This window comes from Mizuhopecten yessoensis, unplaced genomic scaffold (assembly GCF_002113885.1).
Source record: "Mizuhopecten yessoensis strain PY_sf001 unplaced genomic scaffold, ASM211388v2 scaffold4025, whole genome shotgun sequence".
Lineage (NCBI taxonomy): Eukaryota > Metazoa > Mollusca > Bivalvia > Pectinida > Pectinidae > Mizuhopecten > Mizuhopecten yessoensis.
This window is the reverse complement of record NW_018405338.1, coordinates 919,896-942,959: the sequence shown is the minus strand read 5'-3', so window position 1 is coordinate 942,959 and position 23,064 is coordinate 919,896. Positions and strand designations below refer to the sequence as shown.

The following is a 23,064-nucleotide window of genomic DNA, read 5'->3' as shown; positions in this document are numbered from 1 at the left end:
CCCCCCCCCCCCCCCCCGTGATTTAAAAAGTTCTTGATTTGTTCTGAAACATTAAAAAGCTGGTTCAAGGCCTACATAAGGCAGTCGCCAGGTAATGGCCCCTGGTCGGTGCTTTTTCTCCAGATACTCTGGTTTTCTTCCACCACCTAATACCTGGCACATCCTTAAATGACCATAGCTGTTAATGGGACGTAAAACACAAACAAACCAAATCAAACTTCTGAGGTATTAGACTTGCACAAGTCCAATATTTTAGAAATTTTCAAAATCACACAGAATGTGAATACTGTGTATGAGGATTTAATGTTCTGATGAGCGGGTTTATGGGGTTTACGCCTCAATGGGTCTTTGCAGTTAATAAAATTGGTCTCAAGACCCATTGAGTTCTATACCCCATTAACCTCAACAGAAAAAAATAATCTTGAAATATACATCTGAACTACAAAATTAGAAATTAAAATGAGTACAACATGAACTTCTTTACTGATATCAATGTGTTGGCAAATTTGTATTTTATTGTCGTATTGATGGGTATTTATATTGTACATTCACTGTCAGCCATTTTCTCAGAACCATCACCAGATTTGAAAGAAATGAGATCGATAATCATGATTTACCAATTTTTATAGTGTTGTGTAATACAATTACATGTCGTTTCTATTCCTGCAATGAGAGTTTGCCACATACTTTACCTTTATAAACAATGTTTATATATTTTCCGTAAGCCGCTCTCCTTTCCCCACATTGTAGAGATGGAGAACCAGCGTCTATATATGGAGAAAAAGTCGGAGTTTGTCGCTGGCCGAGAGGATCTTCTGAAGATGATGCTGAGCTATGCCAAGGGTGACCCTTTGGACGGTGTGCAGTTATCAGGTCTCCAGAACGTTTTAACAATTTTGAAAAATCCGAAGTGTAATGAGTTATTGTCTTCAAAAATGAAAGAAAAGATGACGGGTGTTTGTTTAATCATTCAAGCAATGAAATAAAAACGGATTCTGCATTATAATTGATACTGATCATGAACCCTTTTTACAAAATCAGTCCAAAGATTATTGCAGATTTCATGTACAAATCATTTTAATAATGTCATCTTCATGTTGGTAAAATATAGAGCCGCCAACTCATACAATTTAGGTGTAATGAGAACAATTTTGAGTTTTGGATTACGTCTGTACAAATTCCAAATTAAATTACGATTTTTCAAAAACTCAGCTTCAATGAAAAAGAGTTCTGTTGGTCGAAAGTCAATTGCAGTCACGGCAGTGATTTCATAGAAAATAACGTCATTGATCTTAAATTGGTCACACAATCTGAAGTCAAACAGCCTCAGGAATTAGGTATTAATAGAAGTATTCTAAGAGTTTTTTTATTCGCTTTAGACATTTTTTCTGCTCTTCTTAATAATTGATAAATTTTCTTTTTTTTCTCAGATGGAGAGAACAAATCTTTCGTCAGTAAGTATTACAGATTGAGATTAGGGAAAGACAAAATTAAATACTGGCACAAAGATTACCTGTCTATAGAGATCCTTTGTTTTGTTTAAAGAAGACTGCCTATCTATTAACCCTTTCACCCCAATGTAACTTTAGTAGACTCTACCATGCATTGATATGGATGAGTCCATTATGGTATACAGTGGTGAAAGGGTTAAGAAACAATATTGAAGGTATTTGAGTTCAACAATCTGGATCATTGTTTTGTTCAAAAAGGGAAATGGATATTGTGGAGCTAAGAAGAAAGTCTTGTTTGAACAGAAGTTTCTATCAAACAAGGTTAACTCATTCACCCCTGAAATTTCATAATAAACTATTCCAACCTTTTAATTGGAAGAGTTCAAATGTGTTTTCAGGGGTGAATGAGTTAAGACAGGTTTTGCTGCACTGATAATAGTTTTATATCATGGAGGAAGTTTTTTGCACACAATTTATAATTCATATTTAACAGGGGATCCTGTTTACTGGGGAGTAGAAAAGGGAGATAACCCTGTCCTTTGCCTGAGTGGGCCTGTGGGCTACGGCAAGTCCACAGTGATGGCAAAACTCGTGCAGAACGCCCTGAAGGTCAGTGAGAAGATACTGTCTGTGCAGTTGTTTTAGGTTAACAAATAACATTATCACATGAGTGTATTATGTCCACATGACCGTATACTTTGGTCTTAACTCATTCACCCCTGAAGACACATTAAAACCCTTCCAATTCAAAGATTGGAATAGTTCATTAAGAAATTTCAGGGGTGAATGAGTTAAATACCATCGTTTTGATGTCACAAAGAAACAATGTATTATTGCAACGTTAATTCATGGCAGAAATCCTAATGCAGCAGTTGTTTCTTACTTTTCCACTCGGATATCTGCCTCTGTTTATTACCTTTTGTGGTGCTCGTGAGGAAAAGAATTTCAAACTTCTCATTTCCTATGATATTTTTACAAAGCTTAATATAAGTATTGGTTAAAAATGTTTTGCGTATCACATTAATATTTAACATTCAATGAAAATTAAATCTATTTTGTAAAGAATAATTCAACAAATTTAGATGTAACTTTATATGTATAATTGTAACAGTCTGGAATCCCTGTGATCTACCACTTTGTGGGATGTTCCTCGGACAGCAGACTGACCGAGAAAATGTATCGACGAATCATCAAGTCCATCACAGGGGAGACATTAGGTAAGGTATTGTGTCTATATAGCTAGCAGGTACAGGGGAGACATTATGTAAGGTATCGTGTCTATATAGCTAGCAGGTACGGGGAAGACATTAGGTAAGGTATCGTGTCTATATAGCTTGCAAGTACAGGGGAGACATTAGGTAAGGTATCGTGTCTATATAACTAGCAGGTACAGGGAAGACATTAGGTAAGGTATCGTGTCTATATAGCCAGCAGGTACAGGGGAGACATTAGGTAAGGTATCATGTCTATATAGCTAGCAAGTACAGGGGAGACATTAGCTAAGGTATCGTGTCTATATAGCTAGCAAGTACAGGGGGGACATTAGGTAAGGTATCGTGTCTATATAGCTAACAGGTACAGGGGAGACATTAGGTAAGGTATCGTGTCCATATAGCTAGCAGGTACAGGGGAGACATTAGGGAAGGTATCGTGTCTATATAGCTAACAAGTATAGGGGAGACATTAGGTAAGGTATCGTGTCTATATAGCTTGCAAGTACAGGGGAGACATTAGGTAAGGTATCGTGTATATAGCTAGCAAGTACAGGGGAGACATTAGGCAAGGTATCATGTCTATATAACTAGCAGGTACAGGGAAGACATTAGGTAAGGTATCGTGTCTATATAACTAGCAAGTACAGGGGAGACATTAGGTAAGGTATCATGTCTATATAGCTAGCAAGTACAGGGGAGACATTAGCTAAGGTATCGTGTCTATATAGCTAGCAAGTACAGGGGATACATTAGGTAAGGTATCGTGTCTATATAGCTAACAGGTACAGGGGAGACATTAGGTAAGGTATCGTGTCTATATAACTAGCAGGTACAGGGAAGACACTAGGTAAGGTATCGTGTCTATATAGCTAACAGGTACAGGGGAGACATTAGGTAAGGAATCGTGTCTATATAGCTAACAAGTACAGGGAAGACATTAGGTAAGGTATCATGTCTATATAGCTAGCAAGTACAGGGGAGACATTAGCTAAGGTATCGTGTCTATATAGCTAGCAAGTACAGGGGGGACATTAGGTAAGGTATCGTGTCTATATAGCTAACAAGTATAGGGGAGACATTAGGTAAGGTATCGTGTCTATATAACTAGCGAGTACAGGGGAGACATTAGGTAAGGTATCGTGTATATAGCTAGCAAGTACAAATAATCAAAGAAGTATAGAGAGAGAAGGTACCTTCTGAATCTAAGGGGGAGACATTAGGTAAGGTATCGTGTCTATATAACTAGCGAGTACAGGGGAGACATTAGGTAAGGTATCGTGTCTATATAGCTAACAAGTATAGGGGAGACATTAGGTAAGGTATCGTGTCTATATAGCTTGCAAGTACAGGGGAGACATTAGGTAAGGTATCGTGTATATAGCTAGCAAGTACAAATAATCAAAGAAGTATAGAGAGAGAAGGTACCTTCTGAATCTAAGGGGGAGACATTAGGTAAGGTATCGTGTCTATATAGCTTGCAAGTACAGGGGAGACATTAGGTAAGGTATCGTGTATATAGCTAGCAAGTACAGGGGAGACATTAGGCAAGGTATCATGTCTATATAACTAGCAGGTACAGGGAAGACATTAGGTAAGGTATCGTGTCTATATAGCCAGCAGGTACAGGGGAGACATTAGGTAAGGTATCGTGTCTATATAGCTTGCAAGTACAGGGGAGACATTAGGTAAGGTATCGTGTATATAGCTAGCAAGTACAAATAATCAAAGAAGTATAGAGAGAGAAGGTACCTTCTGAATCTAAGTAGTAGGTAAGGTATCGTGTCTATATAGCTAACAAGTATAGGGGAGACATTAGGTAAGGTATCGTGTCTATATAGCTAACAGGTACAGGGGAGACATTAGGTAAGGTATCGTGTATATAGCTAGCAAGTACAGGGGAGACATTAGGTAAGGTATCGTGTATATAGCTAGCAAGTACAAATAAGCAAAGAAGTATAGAGAGAGAAGGTACCTTCTGAATCTAAGTAGTGCCAGAAGTCAATGTGTAGAGGGTTGGTAATCCCATTTTACCAATAAAGTTTCTTCAGTTCCTTCAGATTACCAGGTTTCCGGTATGTGTAAGATTTTAAATACGTATACTGGTAAGCATTTGTTAAAACAGCCACAACTAATGAATGTATAAACTGCTGACTTTTTTTGTTCTTTTCTTAATTTAAATGTTTTTTTCATACAAATACATATTTGCACAAAGTATATTTACAATATTACAATCTTCACACATGTATGGCTACCATGGTAACAGATGACATGCCTCCGGAGCAACAGGATTGTATGCAGTTTTACAAGGACAAGTTCCGTGACTGTCTGCCTCTACTGAGAGAAGATGGCAAGGATACACTACTGATCATAGATGCCATAAATGAGGTAAGAAAATTCGCTGGTTTTTCCCCCAGCACACTATCATATTGGCCGAGAGGAGTGATTAATATAAGTTGCAAAACTTGTGCAATATTTTGCTAAATAACAACAAAGTTTGTATTTATGTGTAAACTATATTTTTAGGAAGAAATTTCTTAAATAAAACATTGTTTTTAATTTTAGTACATTGATTCAAATCAGAAAAGGAAAAAAATGCACCACAGCTTCAATTTATTTTGCATTGAACTGGTGCTATGATATTTGTGTGTTACATGATTACACTAAATATTTTCTGTTGAGAACAATACTTGTACACAGGAGTAAATACCAACTGTCACTTCTTTTGTGATCTTGTGTTCATTTCATTTCATTTGTTTGATATTATTTTTTATTTATTTTTCATTTTCACAGTTAGTAGACTACAACGCATACAATCACCTGTCATGGCTGCCCCCAATGCTCCCTGGGAAGGTTCGGTGTATAGTTAGTACAGCAGACACCCATTCCCCAACCGTACACCGACTCCAGGAACATCCCTGTTACCATGCCAACATGACTCCCCTGTCGACCGTAGATGCTCGCCTCATCATCACCCATAGACTAGCCAGATTTAATAAGGTACAACAACCTGTATAAACCAGACCCTGTATAATATGTAAACCTGTATAAACCAGACCCTGTATACTATGTTAATTGTATAAACCAGACCCTGTATAATATGTAAACCTGTATAAACCAGACCCTGTACAATATGTAAACCTGTATAAACCAGACCCTGTATACTATGTTAACTTGTTTAAACTATACCCTGTAAAATCCATAAACATGTTAAATCCAAATCCTGTATAATATGTAAATCTGTGTAAACCAGACCCTGTATAATCTGTAAACCTGTATAAATAAGACCCTGTATAATATGTAAACCTCTATAAACCAGACCCTGTATATCTTGAACAAATTCCTGAAAGTATATTGTGCCACTGAAGTTTTTCCTCCTCAAGTTCTCTACCTGTTTATCAGACCTTGAACAAGGTTCCTAATGAACTCATTTCCATTTAACTGTATATTCTTTATTTAACCCAGTGTAAAACAGACTTAGCTGGGTTCTGATTGTTTGCATTTGTATATATATAAATTTAACTCTGTATGAACTTAACATTTGTATAAAATTTATATTGAACAAGGTGCCCTATGGAAAAAATTCTGTGTACATTTTTAGATACTAAGCTTTGTTATGCTTTTATGAAAAGTCATATTAAGAAAAACTTTGTTATTGAAACAGACATTTCTGTTGAACTACAATAGACATTGGGTGGAGTTTTTACAGGAAAATGAAGTAACATTTGTTGGCAATTTTACTGAGCTTCAAAAGATATTGGATGGACTTATTACCGGGCATGGGCTTATTACTGGATAGATATAGTAATCTTTATTACGAGAATTCAAATTTTAGGTGAGAATGCGCTCTGTGATTGAGAAAGTGGGGCATGTTTTAAGACAGAAATGTGAGACCTTTTTATTAACAGACACTTGCTCCAGATGAGATAGACCAGGTTCTATCCCAGTCCTGTGTACACAATCCTCTCTGGGTGTGGCTACTCACTGAGGAACTGCGCATGTTTGGAGACTTTCGGACGTTGTCTACCAAGATTAAGAGTGTTTCCGACTCCGTCACCAGTCTTCTTTCCTCTATCATCAAACGACTCATCACTGATGATGAAACAGGATACATGGAGAAGGTATTTTATTGGCATTTAAATAAAAAGAAAAAAATATTAAAAGAAGCAGTTTTGTTACTAAAGTGTTAACTGTATACCAGGAATTTTTTCATTGTTTTGGGAATACTATTATTGACCTCGTAAAAATATAATACAGGTATATATTATGGGTGGTCGGGTGGCGCAGTGGATAGCACACTTGCCTTTCACCAAGGTGGCCGGGGTTCCATTCCCCGATCGACATGAAAAGATTTGGGGTCACCTGCCCGATCACGTGGGTTTTCTCCGGGTACTCCGGTTTCCTCCCACTCTCAGATCCCCCACGCGCTAACATCCGTGCCAACAAGAGTGATTAACATAAGTTGTAAAAACTTGCTTCATAATTGTTGTAAAATAACTAAAGTTTATATATATATCTATGTAGATCAGTATTATTAGAAAAAATGAATATAAATTTCTAGGTTGATAAATACTACTATCGACTTCATAAAAAGATAGAAATTGTAATTATTTAATACCACTATTAACCTTATCGAGTGATGTAATAATGTTCATATGTAACAGGCTCTTTGTATGATTGCGTGTTCACGAGGCGGGGTACCAACACGTGACCTCACAAATCTCCTTGGTGACGTCGACCAGAAGGAGTCACTTCCTGCTTTGTACCTGGCCAAGATACGACGCCTCCTCAAGCCCTACGTTAGGACAGTAGGCACTCGGGAATTTCTCACCTTCAGCCACTCGGCCATACACCAAGTAAGCATCACCAGTTTAAAGCCAATGCAAGGGCATCATAGAGATTGCACAGACACTATTAAAAGAATCTTGCTTAAAAAATGACATTAACAACCTGAAAATGTATATGACTAGGTGCGTTCAAATTTATATTCAAAGATTACAGCAAACATCCAAGTGTAACACAAATAATGAAATCTCTTGACCTGACACCCAACAGACAACACAGACTAACTGTACTTGCAAAGACATTAAAAAGATAATGACCTCTGTTACATGTGGTGCTCAATTAAATATATCCACTTTCTACTCTTCTTTTCAATTGGTATCTCCCTAAGAAACCGCCTTCGTAAACCTCAGGTGTATAAGGACGTATTAGAAAAGTAAGCCCCATGCGTAATACTCTCTTGGATTTTAGGTCGCAGAAGGAACCCCTTTTTACCGGTATCTATTTTTAGACCAGTAGAAAACACCATTCTAACCTATGAACTTTCTTCTATATTTAGGCTGTAGAGGAAACCCTGTTGACCTCTAGAGATACGATCAAGGCTTACCACAGCACCATGGCAGAATATTACCTGACGTGGAGTACAGACAAATACGTCAACCTGGAGACTGTCCCGTACCACTGTACACAGGCAGGACTCAAGAGCAGGTAGAAACAGATTATCCAGTTTGTAATGTTACATTTAGGGGATAATCGTGATGTATTTTGAGATTTGCGATGGTTTATCGTGATTAAACGTTTGCGAATTGAATTTACCTGTCAATTTGGAACAGAACCAGTCAAATAGGTGTTTGGAAAAGCATAATCCTAATTCACATCAGCTAAAACCAACTAAACTTATGATGATTTAAGACATATTTGTGTCTTTTTAGTCCACCTGGCTGATCAAATCACCTTTTGTCCGTGGTCCATTTTCTGTTGTCCATCTTTAAACAATTCTTGTGATGGTTTATTTAAAAAAGTGTAGCATGGATAATTCTCAAATTTAGTATTTAGATTCCTTATGTTCTAAAATTGTGCATGTGTGATTTTGGGACTATTTGGAAAAAAAGATGACGGCCAGGCATCCATCTTGGATTGCTCGAGTTTGTTATCCCTGTTTCTCATGAAGTACTTGACAGAGATTTCTCAATGATCTTACGTAGATTCCTTATGGTCAATAGTTGTGTTTGTCTGATTTTGGGACTCTTCGAAAGGACAAAATGGACACCAGACAGCCACATTGGATTTTGATAGTTCAAGTTTGTGATCACTATAGCTCAATGAATACTTAACAGATCTTTCTCAAATTTCTTATGTACGATCCTTATGTTCCATAGTTGTGTATATCTGATTTTGGGACTGATTGGTAAAACAAGATGGCAGCCAGCGCTGGCAGAAGAAATAAATCATGTCTTCACTTTGAATGAAAACTCCTACCCAGCAGTATGAAATTGTAATCAAATGTTTAACCACAAGATGCATCTTTTTTTGACAAGACTATAAATCTGAAAGATATGAGAAAAGAAGAGAAATGAAGGGATCGATAATCAAACTTACATAGAGCTAATGAAGGTCCCTAAGATGGATCTCTGGTTTTCTAAAACCTGGATCACTCTGCTGAGGTTTTGTGGTATCATGTCACTAGCAATCAGAGTGAGGCGTAGCTACATTGACATTTCTAGTTCACACTATTGTAATTGTGATATCATTAAAAATCAATTTCATGATGTGTCATGGACAGTCAGGGTCATTGATGTCAATTCAAATCACCATCCTGGCTTTAAAGCAAATTAAGTTTATTTGTGAATGCTGTATCATGGTTATACAGTGGAAAATTATTTAGATTCACCAGTTAAATCTCAGATGAATTTCATTGAGCATTTCACTGACGGAGAAAGGCAGAAATATTCTATCAGATCTGGACTGTACCGAGTTCCTAAAGACTTGCAGTGAGCTTATGCTGTACCTTGGCCTCCATCGTCCACCTGTTCGTCAAAAATTTCCTTTAGATGACCTCATCTTCTGAACTTCTTAACAGAATTTCACTCAGTGTGTGTCTGATTATACTTCTTGCAGACTCGTCGACTTTCTACGCAAATCTCCGGATTCTATAAATATGCCAGACTTTGTCAGAGCCAAGTACCTACAGGTGAGTATTGTGTTGACGTCTACAGGTGAGTATTGTGTTGACGTGACCAATTACAGATCCCTGTACCACTTCCAAAAACTGTAACTACGAATTGGAAACTTTTTTTATCGGCTAAAACAGATATGATATACGAGATCTGAAAAAGAAACCAAAACCTTTCAGAACTTTAATGAAAAATAACAAAAGTGAAACAAACAAACAAACCAACAATAGTGTTTTGAGAGTAAAAAAAATACATTTTAGCCTGACTTGGATTCGAACACTGAACCAACGATAGCAATACACTGACTACTGGACACTTGGGAAATTTTCCCTGCAGTATAATTCTTGCCTTTTTTGCCCTCTGTAATGGCACATAATTATGACTATTTGCAGATCTTTCTACAAATGTTTTGAAAATTGATCAATACATTTTTGGTTTTTGTTATTTAGGACCTTCGTTGCAAGAACCTTGCTGACCCAGTTTTACCTAACATCATGGATGTTGTTATCTGCATGGCTTGCTCCATGAAGAAATCCTCCTTTGGCCCCCGATTTTACAACAAAACATCCTGTGTTGTCTGCGGGTCACAGGTATTTGACAGCCAGCTCCGGAAAAACACTGCTACGGCTCACTACTGTGGTTTCCACTCCGTAGGACACAGCCCAAGGATGGGAAAGTGCCATGTTTGTAGTAATGTTGTCGGAAAAGATCCCGACGGAAAACAGAAATTCGGAACGGTGTGCGGACAATTATGTAATAGATGTAGCTTTGGAAATGATGCCAAAAAATGTTGTATGATCTTAGCCGATTAGCCATGTAAATGTATGGTTGTTTATATATAGACGTTTAATGGTGTGATAATATATATAAAGAAGCGTATTTATTTCATTGGCCGCTTGCTTAAACAATCAACTGTGATCATAGTTGTACTTGTAGTGAGCAGGTTGAAAAGGTAGTCCGATTTCTTGCCCAGTTTTCTAATAGAAGACGAAGATCGAATGTCCGCAGTATACATTAAGTGTATTCTTTGTCCCACACTTAACGAATTCCCATTCCTGCCATAAGTATCGCATAAAAGCAAAAAGAGAAAATTGAAAGACTACCGAAGTGTCAACTAACCAGTAATTCGAACTCAACTGTTGTGGTCCAATCAGTCTTGTTAATTATCAATTTAAAATAAAAACAAAATCTTTTTAGTCTCTTTTCGTCAAAAGCTTATGAACTGGAACCCATTCTAAGACCCTGTTCTTACAAATCCATTCCTATGCCAAGGACACATAGCAATTTGAGAATGAAACACAGAATGTGCGAAATTCTCAAAATATGTCTACAATAATAAACTAGCCAGTAAGGAATAATGAAGTGTTGTTACTTGAAAAAGTATATGTAAATGAGGTTAATGTATTTTCAAAGGCCCCCTCTAAGGAGTCAAACCTGGGACTTCTGGTTTACTAGTCTTACGCTCTACCGAATGAGAAATTTGCGGTATCCAGGTCGCTAGTATTTTACAGGAGTGACATACTCCCTCTCCAGGAATGAACTCGTCCAGACTTTTCCAGGGGTCATAGTGATTCTTGTGAAAGTACTGCTGAGCATAGTTTTTTAATGCCTCCACTAGGAGACAAACATGGGACCTCTGGTTTACTGATCTTATGCTCCACTGGATGAGCTGAAGAGATATTCTACCTTGGCAAGATGGTAGGAGGCGACTAGTAGTTTCCCTGGGTGACGTGTAGTTGGTATTTGATTGGATGCTGTTTAAGTTCAGTATATATTTCATTTGAATTCCTACATCTTATGGTCGTTTGATTTTTGTCTCGCCGCCACGAACTGGAAGTGAGACTTAGGTGTTGCTTTTCTGGCGAAGGTGGTGGCATCAACATTAACTTTTTGCGTATAAGTTAGTTTCTCTGATATAATAAGTGCTACACCAACCAAACTTGGACCATAGATGCATCTTAGGTAGTACATCTCAACCCATGCATCAGATGCTGGATACGGCCTTCCTTTCATGCTCCATTGACTTTGTCAGCATCTCCATCAGCATTAAGTTTTTTGCATTTAGGTTAGTTTCTCTGATATGTGCATCGATGGTCAAAGCGGGACCTAGGCGAGACATATCAATCCGAATGGCTTGTCCTAACTTGTGATAGCAGGAAAAGTGATATTTTATACTGCGTATATATTTTTGTGTATACAAAATTATACATGTTCATCAGTTTTTTAAGGTTTTGTATCGTATGATATATTTCAAAGGTTAATGTTTATATAGCCTTGAATTTTACAAGATTGATTTTCTTAAATAAGATTCTGTCCATCCTTTGGATATTTTGTCATGTCAGCCCCCACCCCCTATTTTTGGAGAAAAATAATTGACATGCCAGTACTACCAATTGCCTGTGTATAAATGCATTTGTTAATCTCCCATAGTATTTTATCCTTCCCACCATATGCTTTGCATGAATTGTCTGTAACCACATCCAGAGGACAAGAAATACAAGGGATATATATCAAAGACGGTTTTGTTTTTTTAACGAATGTATGAAATTAGTTTTTTTTGCATTCCATGTTTTGATTAGAGTGGTTTATAAACATAAATGTTCAGATCAATGTTGATCTGATTGTATCAGTAGACTTTGTCATATATTTCCATTTGTTCTAATAGTGATTTTTTTTTGTTCACGTAATTGTATTTGTATTTTAATTACGATATTGTCTTTTGTACTGTTTACTCTACTTTTTTACTTTTTCAAGTGTATTTGAAGCAAATTTTTACACATATTTTGGATTTGTTTTCACTAATTCAGGTTTTAATTTACATGTCAATTTTTACAAGCTGTTATATTGTCAAATGTGATATTGGCGACTTTTTATATACCACTTCTTGTTAAGATTAGTGACATTTGTTATAAACATGTAAACATCATAATTGTGTTGATTTCCTGATGTATGTTTCATGCTATTTCTTTTCACTCTTTTGTTGCTATGGTAAAATGACGTTCAATGCTAATTTTGTTCACTCTTTAGTTGCTATGGTAATATGACGACCTGTGCTAATTTTGTTCACTCTTTTTTTGCTATGGTAATATGACGTCCAATGTTAGTTTTGTTCACTCTTTAGTTGCTGTGGTAATATGACGACCTGTGCTAATTTTGTTCACTCTTTTGTTGCTATGGTAATATGAGATTCCAATGCTATTTTTTTTTTTTTTTTAAGTTGCTATGGTGATATGACGTCCAATGCTAATATTGTTCACTCTTTAGTTGCTGTTTATATGACGTCCAATGCTAATATTGTTCACTCTTTAGTTGCTATGGTAATATGACGTCCAATGCTCATTTTGTTCACTCTTATGTTGCTATGGTGATATGAGGTCCAATGCTAATTTTGTTCATTCCGTAGTTGCTATGGTAATATGACGTCCAATGCTAATTTTGTTCACTCTTTAGTTGCTATGGTAATATTACGTCCAATGCTAATTTTGTTCACTCTTTAGTTGCTATGGTAATATGACGTCCAATGCTAATTTTGTTTACTCTTTTGTTGCTATGGTGATATGACATCCAATGCTAATTTGGTTCACTCTTTTGTTGCTATGGTGATATGACGTCCAATGCTAATTTTGTTCACTCTTTAGTTGCTTACGTTATATGACGTCGGGTGCTTATTTTGTTCACTCTTTAGTTGCTCTGGTAATATATATGACATCCAATGTTTAATTGTTCAGCTTTATTTGCTATGGTAAACATGACGTCCAATGCTAATTTTGTTCACACTTTAGTTGCTATGGTAATATGACGTCCAATGTTAATTTTGTTTACTCTAGTTGCTATGGTAATATGACGTCCAATGCTGATTTTGTTCACTCTTTAGTTGCTATGGTAATATGACGTCCAATGCTAATTTTGTTTACTCTAGTTGCTATGGTAATATGACGTCCAATGGTAATGTTGTTCACTCTTTAGTTGCTATGGTAATATGACGTTTAATGTAAATTTTGTTGACCCTTTCGTTGCTATAGTGATATAGCGTCCAGTGCTTATTTTGTTCATTCTAGTTGCTATGGTAATATGACGTCCACTTTTAATTTTGTTCACTCTTTCGTTGCTATGGTGATATGATGTCCAATGTTGATTTTGTTCATTCCGTAGTTGCTATGGTAATATGACGTCAAATGCTAATTTTGTTCACTCTTTCTTTGCCATCGTAATATGACGTCCAATGCTCATTTTGTTCACTCTTTAGTTGCTATGGTAATATGAGATTCCAATGCTAATTTTGTTCATTTTTTAAGTTGCTATGGTAATATGACGTCCAATGTTAGTTTTGTTCACTCTTTAGTTGCTATGGTAATATGAGATTCCAATGCTAATTTTGTTCATTTTTTAAGTTGCTATGGTAATATGACGTCCAATGGTAATTTTGTTCACTTTTTCTTTGCTATGGTAATATGACGTCCAATGTTGATTTTGTTCACTCTTTAGTTGCTATGGTAATATGACGTTGAGTGCTTATTTTGTTCATTCCTTAGTTGCTATGGTTATATGACGTCCAATGTTAATTTTGTTCACTTTAGTTGCTATGGTAATATGACGTCCAATGCTAGTTTTGTTCCCTTTAGTTGCTATTGTAATATGACGTCCAATGTTAATTTTGTTCACTTTAGTTGCTATGGCAATATGACGTCCAATGCTAATTTTGTTCACTTTAGTTGATATGGTAATATGACGTCCTGTGCTAATTTGTTCACTATAGCTTCTACAGCACTACAATGGCCAATGCTAATTTTGTTAATTCTAGTTGTTATAGTAATGTGTTGTCCAATGCTGATTTCTTTACTCCAGTTGCTATGGCAATAGAAAGATCTACACTAATTTTGTTCACTCTTTAGTTGCTATGGCAATAACAAGTCCTAAGCTTATTTTGTTTAATCATTAGTTGCTATGTTAATTACGCCCATTGTTGCTCAATCTCTACTTGCTATTATTTGTACGCCACATCTGTTGTCTGTTGTTGCCAAAGGGATGTTTATGTTACGTGCTATTTTAGTTCAGTCTAGTTTTTAATGGGTTAAATATGTGAGAAATCCTCAGAGAATTTTGTTCACTCTTTAGCTACTATGGTAATTACAGTCAAACTTTCATGAATCAAACCTTTAAGATTCCAATTTCTCGATGTGTGGAATTTATGGCAAAGTCCTGAATTTCCCCCCGATATGTGTCTTCTAATGCTACATTCGTGAACCATACTTTTATGAATCAAATTTTCTTGCTGTTTCGAAATATATTCAAAGACCATTCCTTATGAAAACATTAAAAATTACAACTTATGAATGGCAGTGAGAATACACCTGTACTATATAGCTAGAACATTAAAATGATCACGGAACATTTTAACAGCACAAGCCTCGGAAAAAAATAATTGACAAAGAAATGTTGAGCTTCATAAGAAATTCAATATTTATATTTGAAATTAAATATCCCAGCCTGTGTTTCTTCACATATATTAAGATCATATTTTGTCTTATTTAAAGGATCTCGAAGTTCAATATTTTTTAGTTGAAGTCCCGATGTTCTGAAATTTTCCCAATGGTCTCGCAAAGTTCGAAACATTGATGTAAGACTATACGTCCGTTGCTTATGTTGTTCAATCGCTAGTTGCTTTTATGTGTGTTATATGCCACATCTGTTCTGTCTATGGTTGCTATGAGATGTTTACATAACGTGCTGTATCAGTTCAGTCTAGTTAATTATTTGAGAAATATGTTCTCTTAACATCAATTCAGTTAAATCTCTTGTTGTCAATGTGATAAATATAAAATACACTATTTCTGTTCCGTCTATAGTTGTCAATGTGATAAATACTTTATTTTTGTTTATTATCTAGTTGTCATGGTGATACGTATGCTATATTTAGTTTCTACTTGCTGTGATATAAATATTATATACTATTTCTGTTCCGTTTTTAGCAATGACATTACCGTATATATCTTTTGAGGTCAGTCTCAAGTTTCCGTAGTGACAAATCTGTTTACTGATATATATATTTATATTTATATATAGAATAAAATAATTAGTATCCAAGTCTATTGTTAGACCTTTACATGTTATTGTATGCAATTTAGATTTTTTCTGTGATTAATTTATGTAGTTGACTATAAAATAATAAAGGATTGGAATTTTTTCTATTACGCTTGTTATTGATTGTAACGTGTTTATGCATTTTGACATATGTAACCAGATATTTAACATGATGACCCGAAGTACTTCATTGTTATACAGAGAAATAGGTCTGCAAATCTGATTGGTTGTAAAATAACACAGTGTAATTGATTTTTCACCCCTAAAGACACATTTGAACTCTTCAAATTCAAAGGTTGGAATGGTTGATTATGAAATTTCAGGGGTGAATGAGTTAACTCTTTCACCACTGTAAACCATAATGGACTCCTCCAGATCAATGAATGGTAGAGTCTACTAAAGTTACATAGGGATGAAAAGGTTAAAGTCTACCTTGGTGTAAATGTAGGACATATTGTTGTTCAGGTATTAGATGAGAATTTCACTTGTGAGAAAATTATAACCTTGTATGAAAAGAGATATAAAACATAATGTCGCCGTGATTTGTATTGTTTGCAACTTGTAGCTACGCATGCTTTTCTACAAAGCTTTTATGTAGAAGTGTTGAGCATCTTCATATTTTTGAATATTGAATACCGACTGGTGCTGTTCTGATAGTCAGCGTTTGCTACCTACCAGGTGATCGCTGCTGTTGCAGAGTTCCTTTTAACTTTTGTTCCGTTGGTTAAAACAAACAACAATAAGAAAGAAAGAAAGATATCAAAGCCATCGTCATTTTTTAAAATAAATATTTTTATTGAACTATGGAAAATCATCCATAATTTTCTATTTTATTACAAAAGAAAAACTGACCCCACTTTCAACTGATTTATATCAGTCTATATCGATAAACATGATGCCCCATGGTAAAACGTATCCAACATGTCTGATTCTACCACAGAAAACCAGTAGAGTCTGCTATTCTGTTGTCCAAACATTGTGTGGGTAAAGATTTCCTTTTCTTGATTGACATAGATACTTCTACTGTTGCTTGGGTAAAAACTAGTATCTTGCTTGATCACAAGCAAAAATGGTAAATACTTTTCTACCATTTTCTTTAAAAAGGTGTGATACAAATTGTCAAATCTCTACCACACCGTTTCCAGAACAAGATATCACTGTTTAGATAAACCTTGTGCTATAATTAACATGTATAATATTTTCTCAGCAAATCTCTAAAGAGTTAAATAATGATAGTGATAATAAAAAGAGGGGGTATTCTTATGTACAAGGGTGGGTGAGGGAGGGGGACATTTTACAATTGAGCTCTAACATTCATTAGCTAAAGACAACTGCGTAAAAAGATCATTTATATCTCTTTACATAATGTATGAAGTTTGTTTCAATATCACGAGTAGTTGACATTGTGTAGCACCTCAGATTCCTATGTTTATCAGTTGTAAGTTATAAGTTTATAAGTTGTCTCCCTTAAACAGCTTCTCCTGTAAGTTATGAGTTTAAAAGTTGTCTCCCTTGAACACCTCCTGTATCAGCTTTCAGCTTTTTCTTTTCAAGGTTTCATTGTAAAGCATTATTCATTTAAATACAGTACTGATAACTACAAATGTTTCAAGGAAGATCTGTATAGTATGATTAAATTAAAATCGATACAACTAGATAGTTAATAACAAAAAAATATCAGATTAAATAAAAATTCTTTATTCAGGGGATTTGTATCAAATCTTGAATAAATTATATTGTTGAACTTCTGCACAAGTTCTGAGAAAAAAAACACCTTCCATCACAGATATAAATAATATACATAAAGTTATAACATACAAATATATTCAACTGATGAATCTTATTCCGAATACAAATATATTGTGAAGATATTCACATAAAAAATGAAGTACGTAATTACATCCTGAGGAAATGAAATGATAAACGCCAGAAAAAGTATAAAATTGATCTTAAACTCCGAGTAAAATTGTGCAGTAAAAATTAAAAAATCTGTTTATGTTCTACCAAAATTGAATGATATTTATAGATGGCAAAAATGCAGTTTTCAGCAGTAAGTTTAGAGAAAGTATATTTTCTCTATAAGTTGATGCTTTTGTGTACAGATGTAAAATTAATTAATCATAATAATTATGAAATGTCTTAAAAAACACAGTAAAAAAAAAAGAACAGTCATGGTCTTGGGATGAATGAACTCATTTACCCCTGAACACACATTTGAACTCTTCCAATTCAAAGGTTGGAATAGTTCATTATGACATTTCAGGGGTGAATGAGTTAACACACGTTGCAACCGAAACACCAGACATGTACACACTGTTATAAGGTTAATTTACAACAGTTATCAACAAACTAATTACGGATTAATCTGTTCCTATTTCTTTTTGTATTTGACTGTTGCCGTTAGCAACAGGCATGTTGTACCTTACAATTTATACAAGGTAGCACTATCTGGGACCCATGTAAACTCTTTAACATGGAAACATAAGTTTAACAAGGGGGGATGAGAGAAACGTGACAATGGATAAACTTTGAATCCTCAACACTTCATATTTTACAATTATTATACACGATAATGTTCATTCTGTACAAGGTAAAGGGATTTAAATACGTAACAATCTCAATAAAATGTCTTTTGCTGTCCGTACTTCATAGTATACAAACAAAGCTCGCAAGATAAAACACGCTAAAAGACCACTCTCTCATTCATACATTTAAATACTTATCAGGTCACACCTCGGCCAATAGCATTCAGTATAGGAAACTTCAGTGACTAGACTTAATATACATCACACTAGCATAATTTGGACATTTTCATTGGATGAAATATTCATTAATCCACTGCATCCTGTCCATTGGATAATATATATCTTTCATTTTCATTGGATAATATGTCCTTCATTTCAATTGGATAAAATATCCTTCATTTCCATTCGATAATATGTCCTTCATTTCCATTGGATAATATATCTTTCATTTCCATCGGAAGATATATCCTTTATTTCCATCGGATAATCTTTCAATATGACAAAATAATAACTTATTTTGGTATTCTCATATATTTGTAAATTCTATACAAAGTATATTTCTATATCCAGCAGTTTGGTTGATTTTGTTCAAATATTTGTTTTTTATTGGACAGAAATATATTGCACAATGACTTTTCCTGGACTTTTCTTTTATTCATAAGAGACAAAATGTTACCATGGAGACTGATCCTGTGCAAATCCTTAACCCTTTCACCCCTATGATACTTAAATAAACACAACCACGCTTTGATCTGGATGAGTCCATTATGGTTCACAGTGGTGAAAGGGTTAAAAAAAGAAAAAAATATATATATATATATCTTTGAAATCATTTATATCTCAAAAGATCTTAAGAACTCCTGAAATCTATTTGCTGTAACAAAACCTTACAAACTCAATGCTGTAAAAATTCCCAGGCCTATGATGATAAAGTTTTGGAAAATGCAAGCAAACATGTTTCCTTAAAAGGTATGGTTTTGTTTGAATTGGTAGAGCATACCATTTTCAATAACACGCTGGATATAAGCATTACAAAACAGCCAATCATAAATTCTCCAAATATAAGCTCCATGCGGCATAACCATACCATATACCAAACAGAAAAAAAAATGTTCTAGAACATCTCCTTCAAAAGAACTGTGATATATTGAAAGAATTTGGGTCCATCTTATTTTGCAATAATATCTAAAAATATTTGAAATTTCAATCAATGGGACATAAAAAAATATCTCAAGAGGAAATTTCCAAATTATGAAAACTTTATTTGTTATAAAGTTTAAATGTGTTTCTTTCTTCTTGAAGAATTTCAAATTATGAAATTTGTTGTTGTGATGGAGCTTGAACATATTTTATTATTCTATCAAGAATCTCAAGTTCTAATATATAAAAAAGAATTACCCGTTAAAACTTTTTTCACCAGGAAGTTGTATAGGCCATTAAGCCCCCTTGTCAGAAAAATTCCAGAAGTGGAATTCGAAAACAGCTGGTGATCAAATAGGTGCAGTAATGACAAATAGAATAAAAACATGTTCATACAGCATATTGCACATTTCGGGTCATAATGTTCTGACCCCGATAAAGCATATTGCACATTGAGGACCCGATCAAGTATAGGAACATTCAGCTTGTCGGGCCCTGATCAAGCATACTTAAAAATCAAACCTTCACCCTGAAATACTATTGGCACTTACTCGCCATTAACATAAGCATTTGAGTAAAAGGGAATGAAAATGCCTGTTGATAAATCAGCCTTTCTCTTTCATCAATCAAATATTACAATCGTTTTTTTCTTTTTTTTTCTTTTTCAAATTTACGTTTCTCCATGTGTTTCAAATCAGCTACAGATTGTTTAAATATCTTTTTTTTCATCTTTTTTCCCCCAAGGGGAAGTAATGTTCCTCAATCAGATGTATAATTTAATGCGACTGAGTTGTCAACAAACACTCTGCTGTACAATGACTATAGCGGGACAATTATTGCGAAGGCCATTGTGTTCATTACAAATGCTGTGCACAAACTGGGTTGACAATATCAAGTACAAAGTTCAAAGTTGAATATGGTGGAAAGCGATGACAACACTCTTACGTGATATCGTAACTGTTGTTGCTACATGGATGTTTAACAATGTTCTGTCTATTTATACCTACAGCCTACGTACGTCCTTCACCTTCCGCAACGAAATCAGAAGGCGAGATAAACCTCCACCAAAGGGGCTCTACAGCTCTAAACCACAGTCACACCCACATGTCAGGGTCAGAGACATGAAGAGTTCATGAATCAGCTCATACATGTTCATGAACTAAACATACCTTTAACATGACCTTTACACCCAAGTGATTAGGTCAAAGGTCAACCTGACTGTTGGCGTTTTCTATACAAGTCTTGTGCAGAAGCAGCTACTTGGGTATAAAATTTACATATAGGATATGAAAAAACTTCCACTCCATGACAATCTAACTTTGATAAAAAGTTTGCTGATACTAGGTGTATCATTTCTCAAAAACATGCATCTAGGTATAAGCCAAGAATTTACTTGCTGATTATTTCAACTGTGCATTTCAGAAATGTGCTCCTTTGTATAATTTATAATTAAGCAATGAAACTTTCCTCTTGGGCACTCACTAACATAATGTCCCTTAGCACATTCTGAGTTATGTCCCTTAGCACATTCTGAGTTATGTCCCTTGGTACATTTTGAGTTATGTCCCTTGGTACATTTTGAGTTGCTTCTCTAATGAATGAAAGTCATTTCCTTTAGGACATTCTGAGTTAGGTCCCTTAGAACATTCTCATTCATGTCCCTTAGAGCATTCTAAGCTATGTCCCTTGGCACACTTGGGATGGCCAACTATGTCCGAGATTCATGCGTCTCCGTCCTGATTGAGTTGCTGAGGAAGGACCTGTTATACAGAGACATAACTTTACCGGAAACGCTCATAAATTTCAAGGTAACATTTTGACAATCTGACACAACGATTAACAGCTATGAGATATTACCAGAATTTCTGATTATGAAGCTCCATTTCCAAGTAATTTCGTCAATAGCTTTTTATAATTTCCAGATAAGGTGATTATCCATTTATCATCTGATTACATTCATAATTTCTGAATACAGTAATTTCTCCTATAAATTGGCCATTTATTATGCTCTCTTCGAGCATTTTTTCCCACTTACATTTGTAATTCCAAAATGAAATGGTAACTACTGTGAAATGATATTTTTCTGTTTAAATGTGTTTATCATTTATATTTTATTTCAAAAATTTCTTAACCTGTCCACCTTATTAATGAAAAGTAGTAATGATCGGATAATTGTGACATAGTTTTATACTATTGACGGTAGGACAGACACAGGACACAAAACACCACCCATGCAAGGGAGACAACCAACCATGCCATATCACATTTAGGTATCGCTACACAAATACCATACAATAAAAGCAACAAACAACACAGTCAAATAAAAGGAGAAAAAAACATCAAAAGTTTAAAACTTCATAAAACAAAAACAAAAAAATTCAGTATATCAACAAAGGTGTTCAAATATTCTTGAAAAAAAGTAGAACTTCAGTCTGCATGTTGATGAATAAATCAAACTTGGGTCCTAAGGTAACTTTAATGCAGAGAATTATAACAAGAGCTTATTGCAGTGATAGTGATTTTGATCAACTAAATGAGCAGATCGAAATTTTCAATCAAGAATATCCGAACACCTGGAAATGCACGCAGATTGATATCTTTAAGATAAACTCTACGAACCCATTAACACAACTACATATATAACACATAACAATGGAATTCTACATCCTCTTCTTCGCACAGTAATCTTAGATCAAACACACGGTAAAGATGAAACGTCATACGCCACCTTACGACGTCATTGCATGCTTCCATTTTGGCCTTGGAGAAAATCACGTAATATAGTAGTTGATATCCACGTCTAAAATTAGCACCATGTTAAGTCTGTTATGACAAAAAGGCAGCTACCAACGGAGGTTTATTAATAGAACAATGCAGGGATGTCGGGGAGTTTTAACTGGTCGCTAGGAATCACAGGACATGGTTACAACGTCACACATGACGCGGCATTCACAGAGCGGACTCGACACTCGACGTGGAAATGTCGTGGCTACTGAAGCTGTCCAGACTTGTAGAATCGCTATCCTGGCTTTGAGCGCTGCTCGAACCATTTGCAGCTTCTTGTAGGCGCATGATCATGCTAAGCTGAAATAAGGGGAGGTAATAATGCAATTTAACCAGCATGTTCATATAGTGAGGTTGACAATCAGATGAAATCCCATTTAAAGCAGTTTCGGAGAAAATCCTATTTTAAATGAATGACATGTAGCCCTAATGAAATGTTTTTTTTTAATAATTACATTTTTTACTCTAAAGCGTTAGTTCAGAATTTATAAAGGGTGTGGTTGTTTAAAACTAAGATATAATTTCATGAGATAAAAACTATACCATTTATAGTTTAAAGTAGCCAAAATTTAAGAACCCGATATCCAAATTCCTTTTAATAAATATTCCTCTTATTTTTGTGAGTAAGGACACGTATGTAATTTACACTTAAACAAAACAGATTTGACTTGATTACAGAAACAGAAAACAGGACACCATTAATTAGCTGTTAATTTCTAAGGAATTCCACAGTTGCTTAGTTTACATAATTACAGTCTTCGACCACGATAAGGAAACACTTTACAAACGTTTTGAGTTAAATTCTTTGTGCAAGATTTCCACGATAAATGGTGAATTAGCATATATTTGTTGTATAGTTTTCTAAGAAACACACAGGTCAACGAAGAATAGCTCCAAATTTAACCGAAAAATGTTT

At 35.1% G+C, this 23,064-nt stretch overlaps 2 protein-coding genes across 4 annotated transcripts in view; one reads left to right on the top strand and one right to left on the bottom strand.

The window, feature by feature from the left end:
* The window catches only part of LOC110448377 (telomerase protein component 1-like), a 19,135-nt gene extending 6,793 nt beyond the window's left edge, over positions 1 to 12,342 (top strand). The window contains exons 9-19 of the mRNA XM_021494574.1: positions 751 to 873; positions 1,431 to 1,454; positions 1,945 to 2,060; positions 2,563 to 2,668; positions 4,929 to 5,050; positions 5,456 to 5,662; positions 6,571 to 6,783; positions 7,327 to 7,518; positions 8,004 to 8,152; positions 9,563 to 9,635; positions 10,068 to 12,342. Of these exons, the coding sequence (XP_021350249.1) occupies positions 751 to 873; positions 1,431 to 1,454; positions 1,945 to 2,060; positions 2,563 to 2,668; positions 4,929 to 5,050; positions 5,456 to 5,662; positions 6,571 to 6,783; positions 7,327 to 7,518; positions 8,004 to 8,152; positions 9,563 to 9,635; positions 10,068 to 10,430 (1,688 nt within the window). The 3' untranslated portion in view covers positions 10,431 to 12,342. The remainder of the gene's footprint in view (positions 1 to 750; positions 874 to 1,430; positions 1,455 to 1,944; positions 2,061 to 2,562; positions 2,669 to 4,928; positions 5,051 to 5,455; positions 5,663 to 6,570; positions 6,784 to 7,326; positions 7,519 to 8,003; positions 8,153 to 9,562; positions 9,636 to 10,067) is intronic.
* A 7,687-nt stretch (positions 12,343 to 20,029) lies between these two features.
* Positions 20,030 to 23,064, bottom strand: part of LOC110448376 (neuron navigator 3-like) — a 479,162-nt gene continuing 476,127 nt past the window's right edge. For all 3 annotated transcript variants that reach the window (XM_021494571.1, XM_021494572.1, XM_021494573.1), the window contains one exon: positions 20,030 to 22,448. In XM_021494571.1, the coding sequence (XP_021350246.1) occupies positions 22,314 to 22,448 (135 nt within the window). In that variant the 3' untranslated portion in view covers positions 20,030 to 22,313. The remainder of the gene's footprint in view (positions 22,449 to 23,064) is intronic.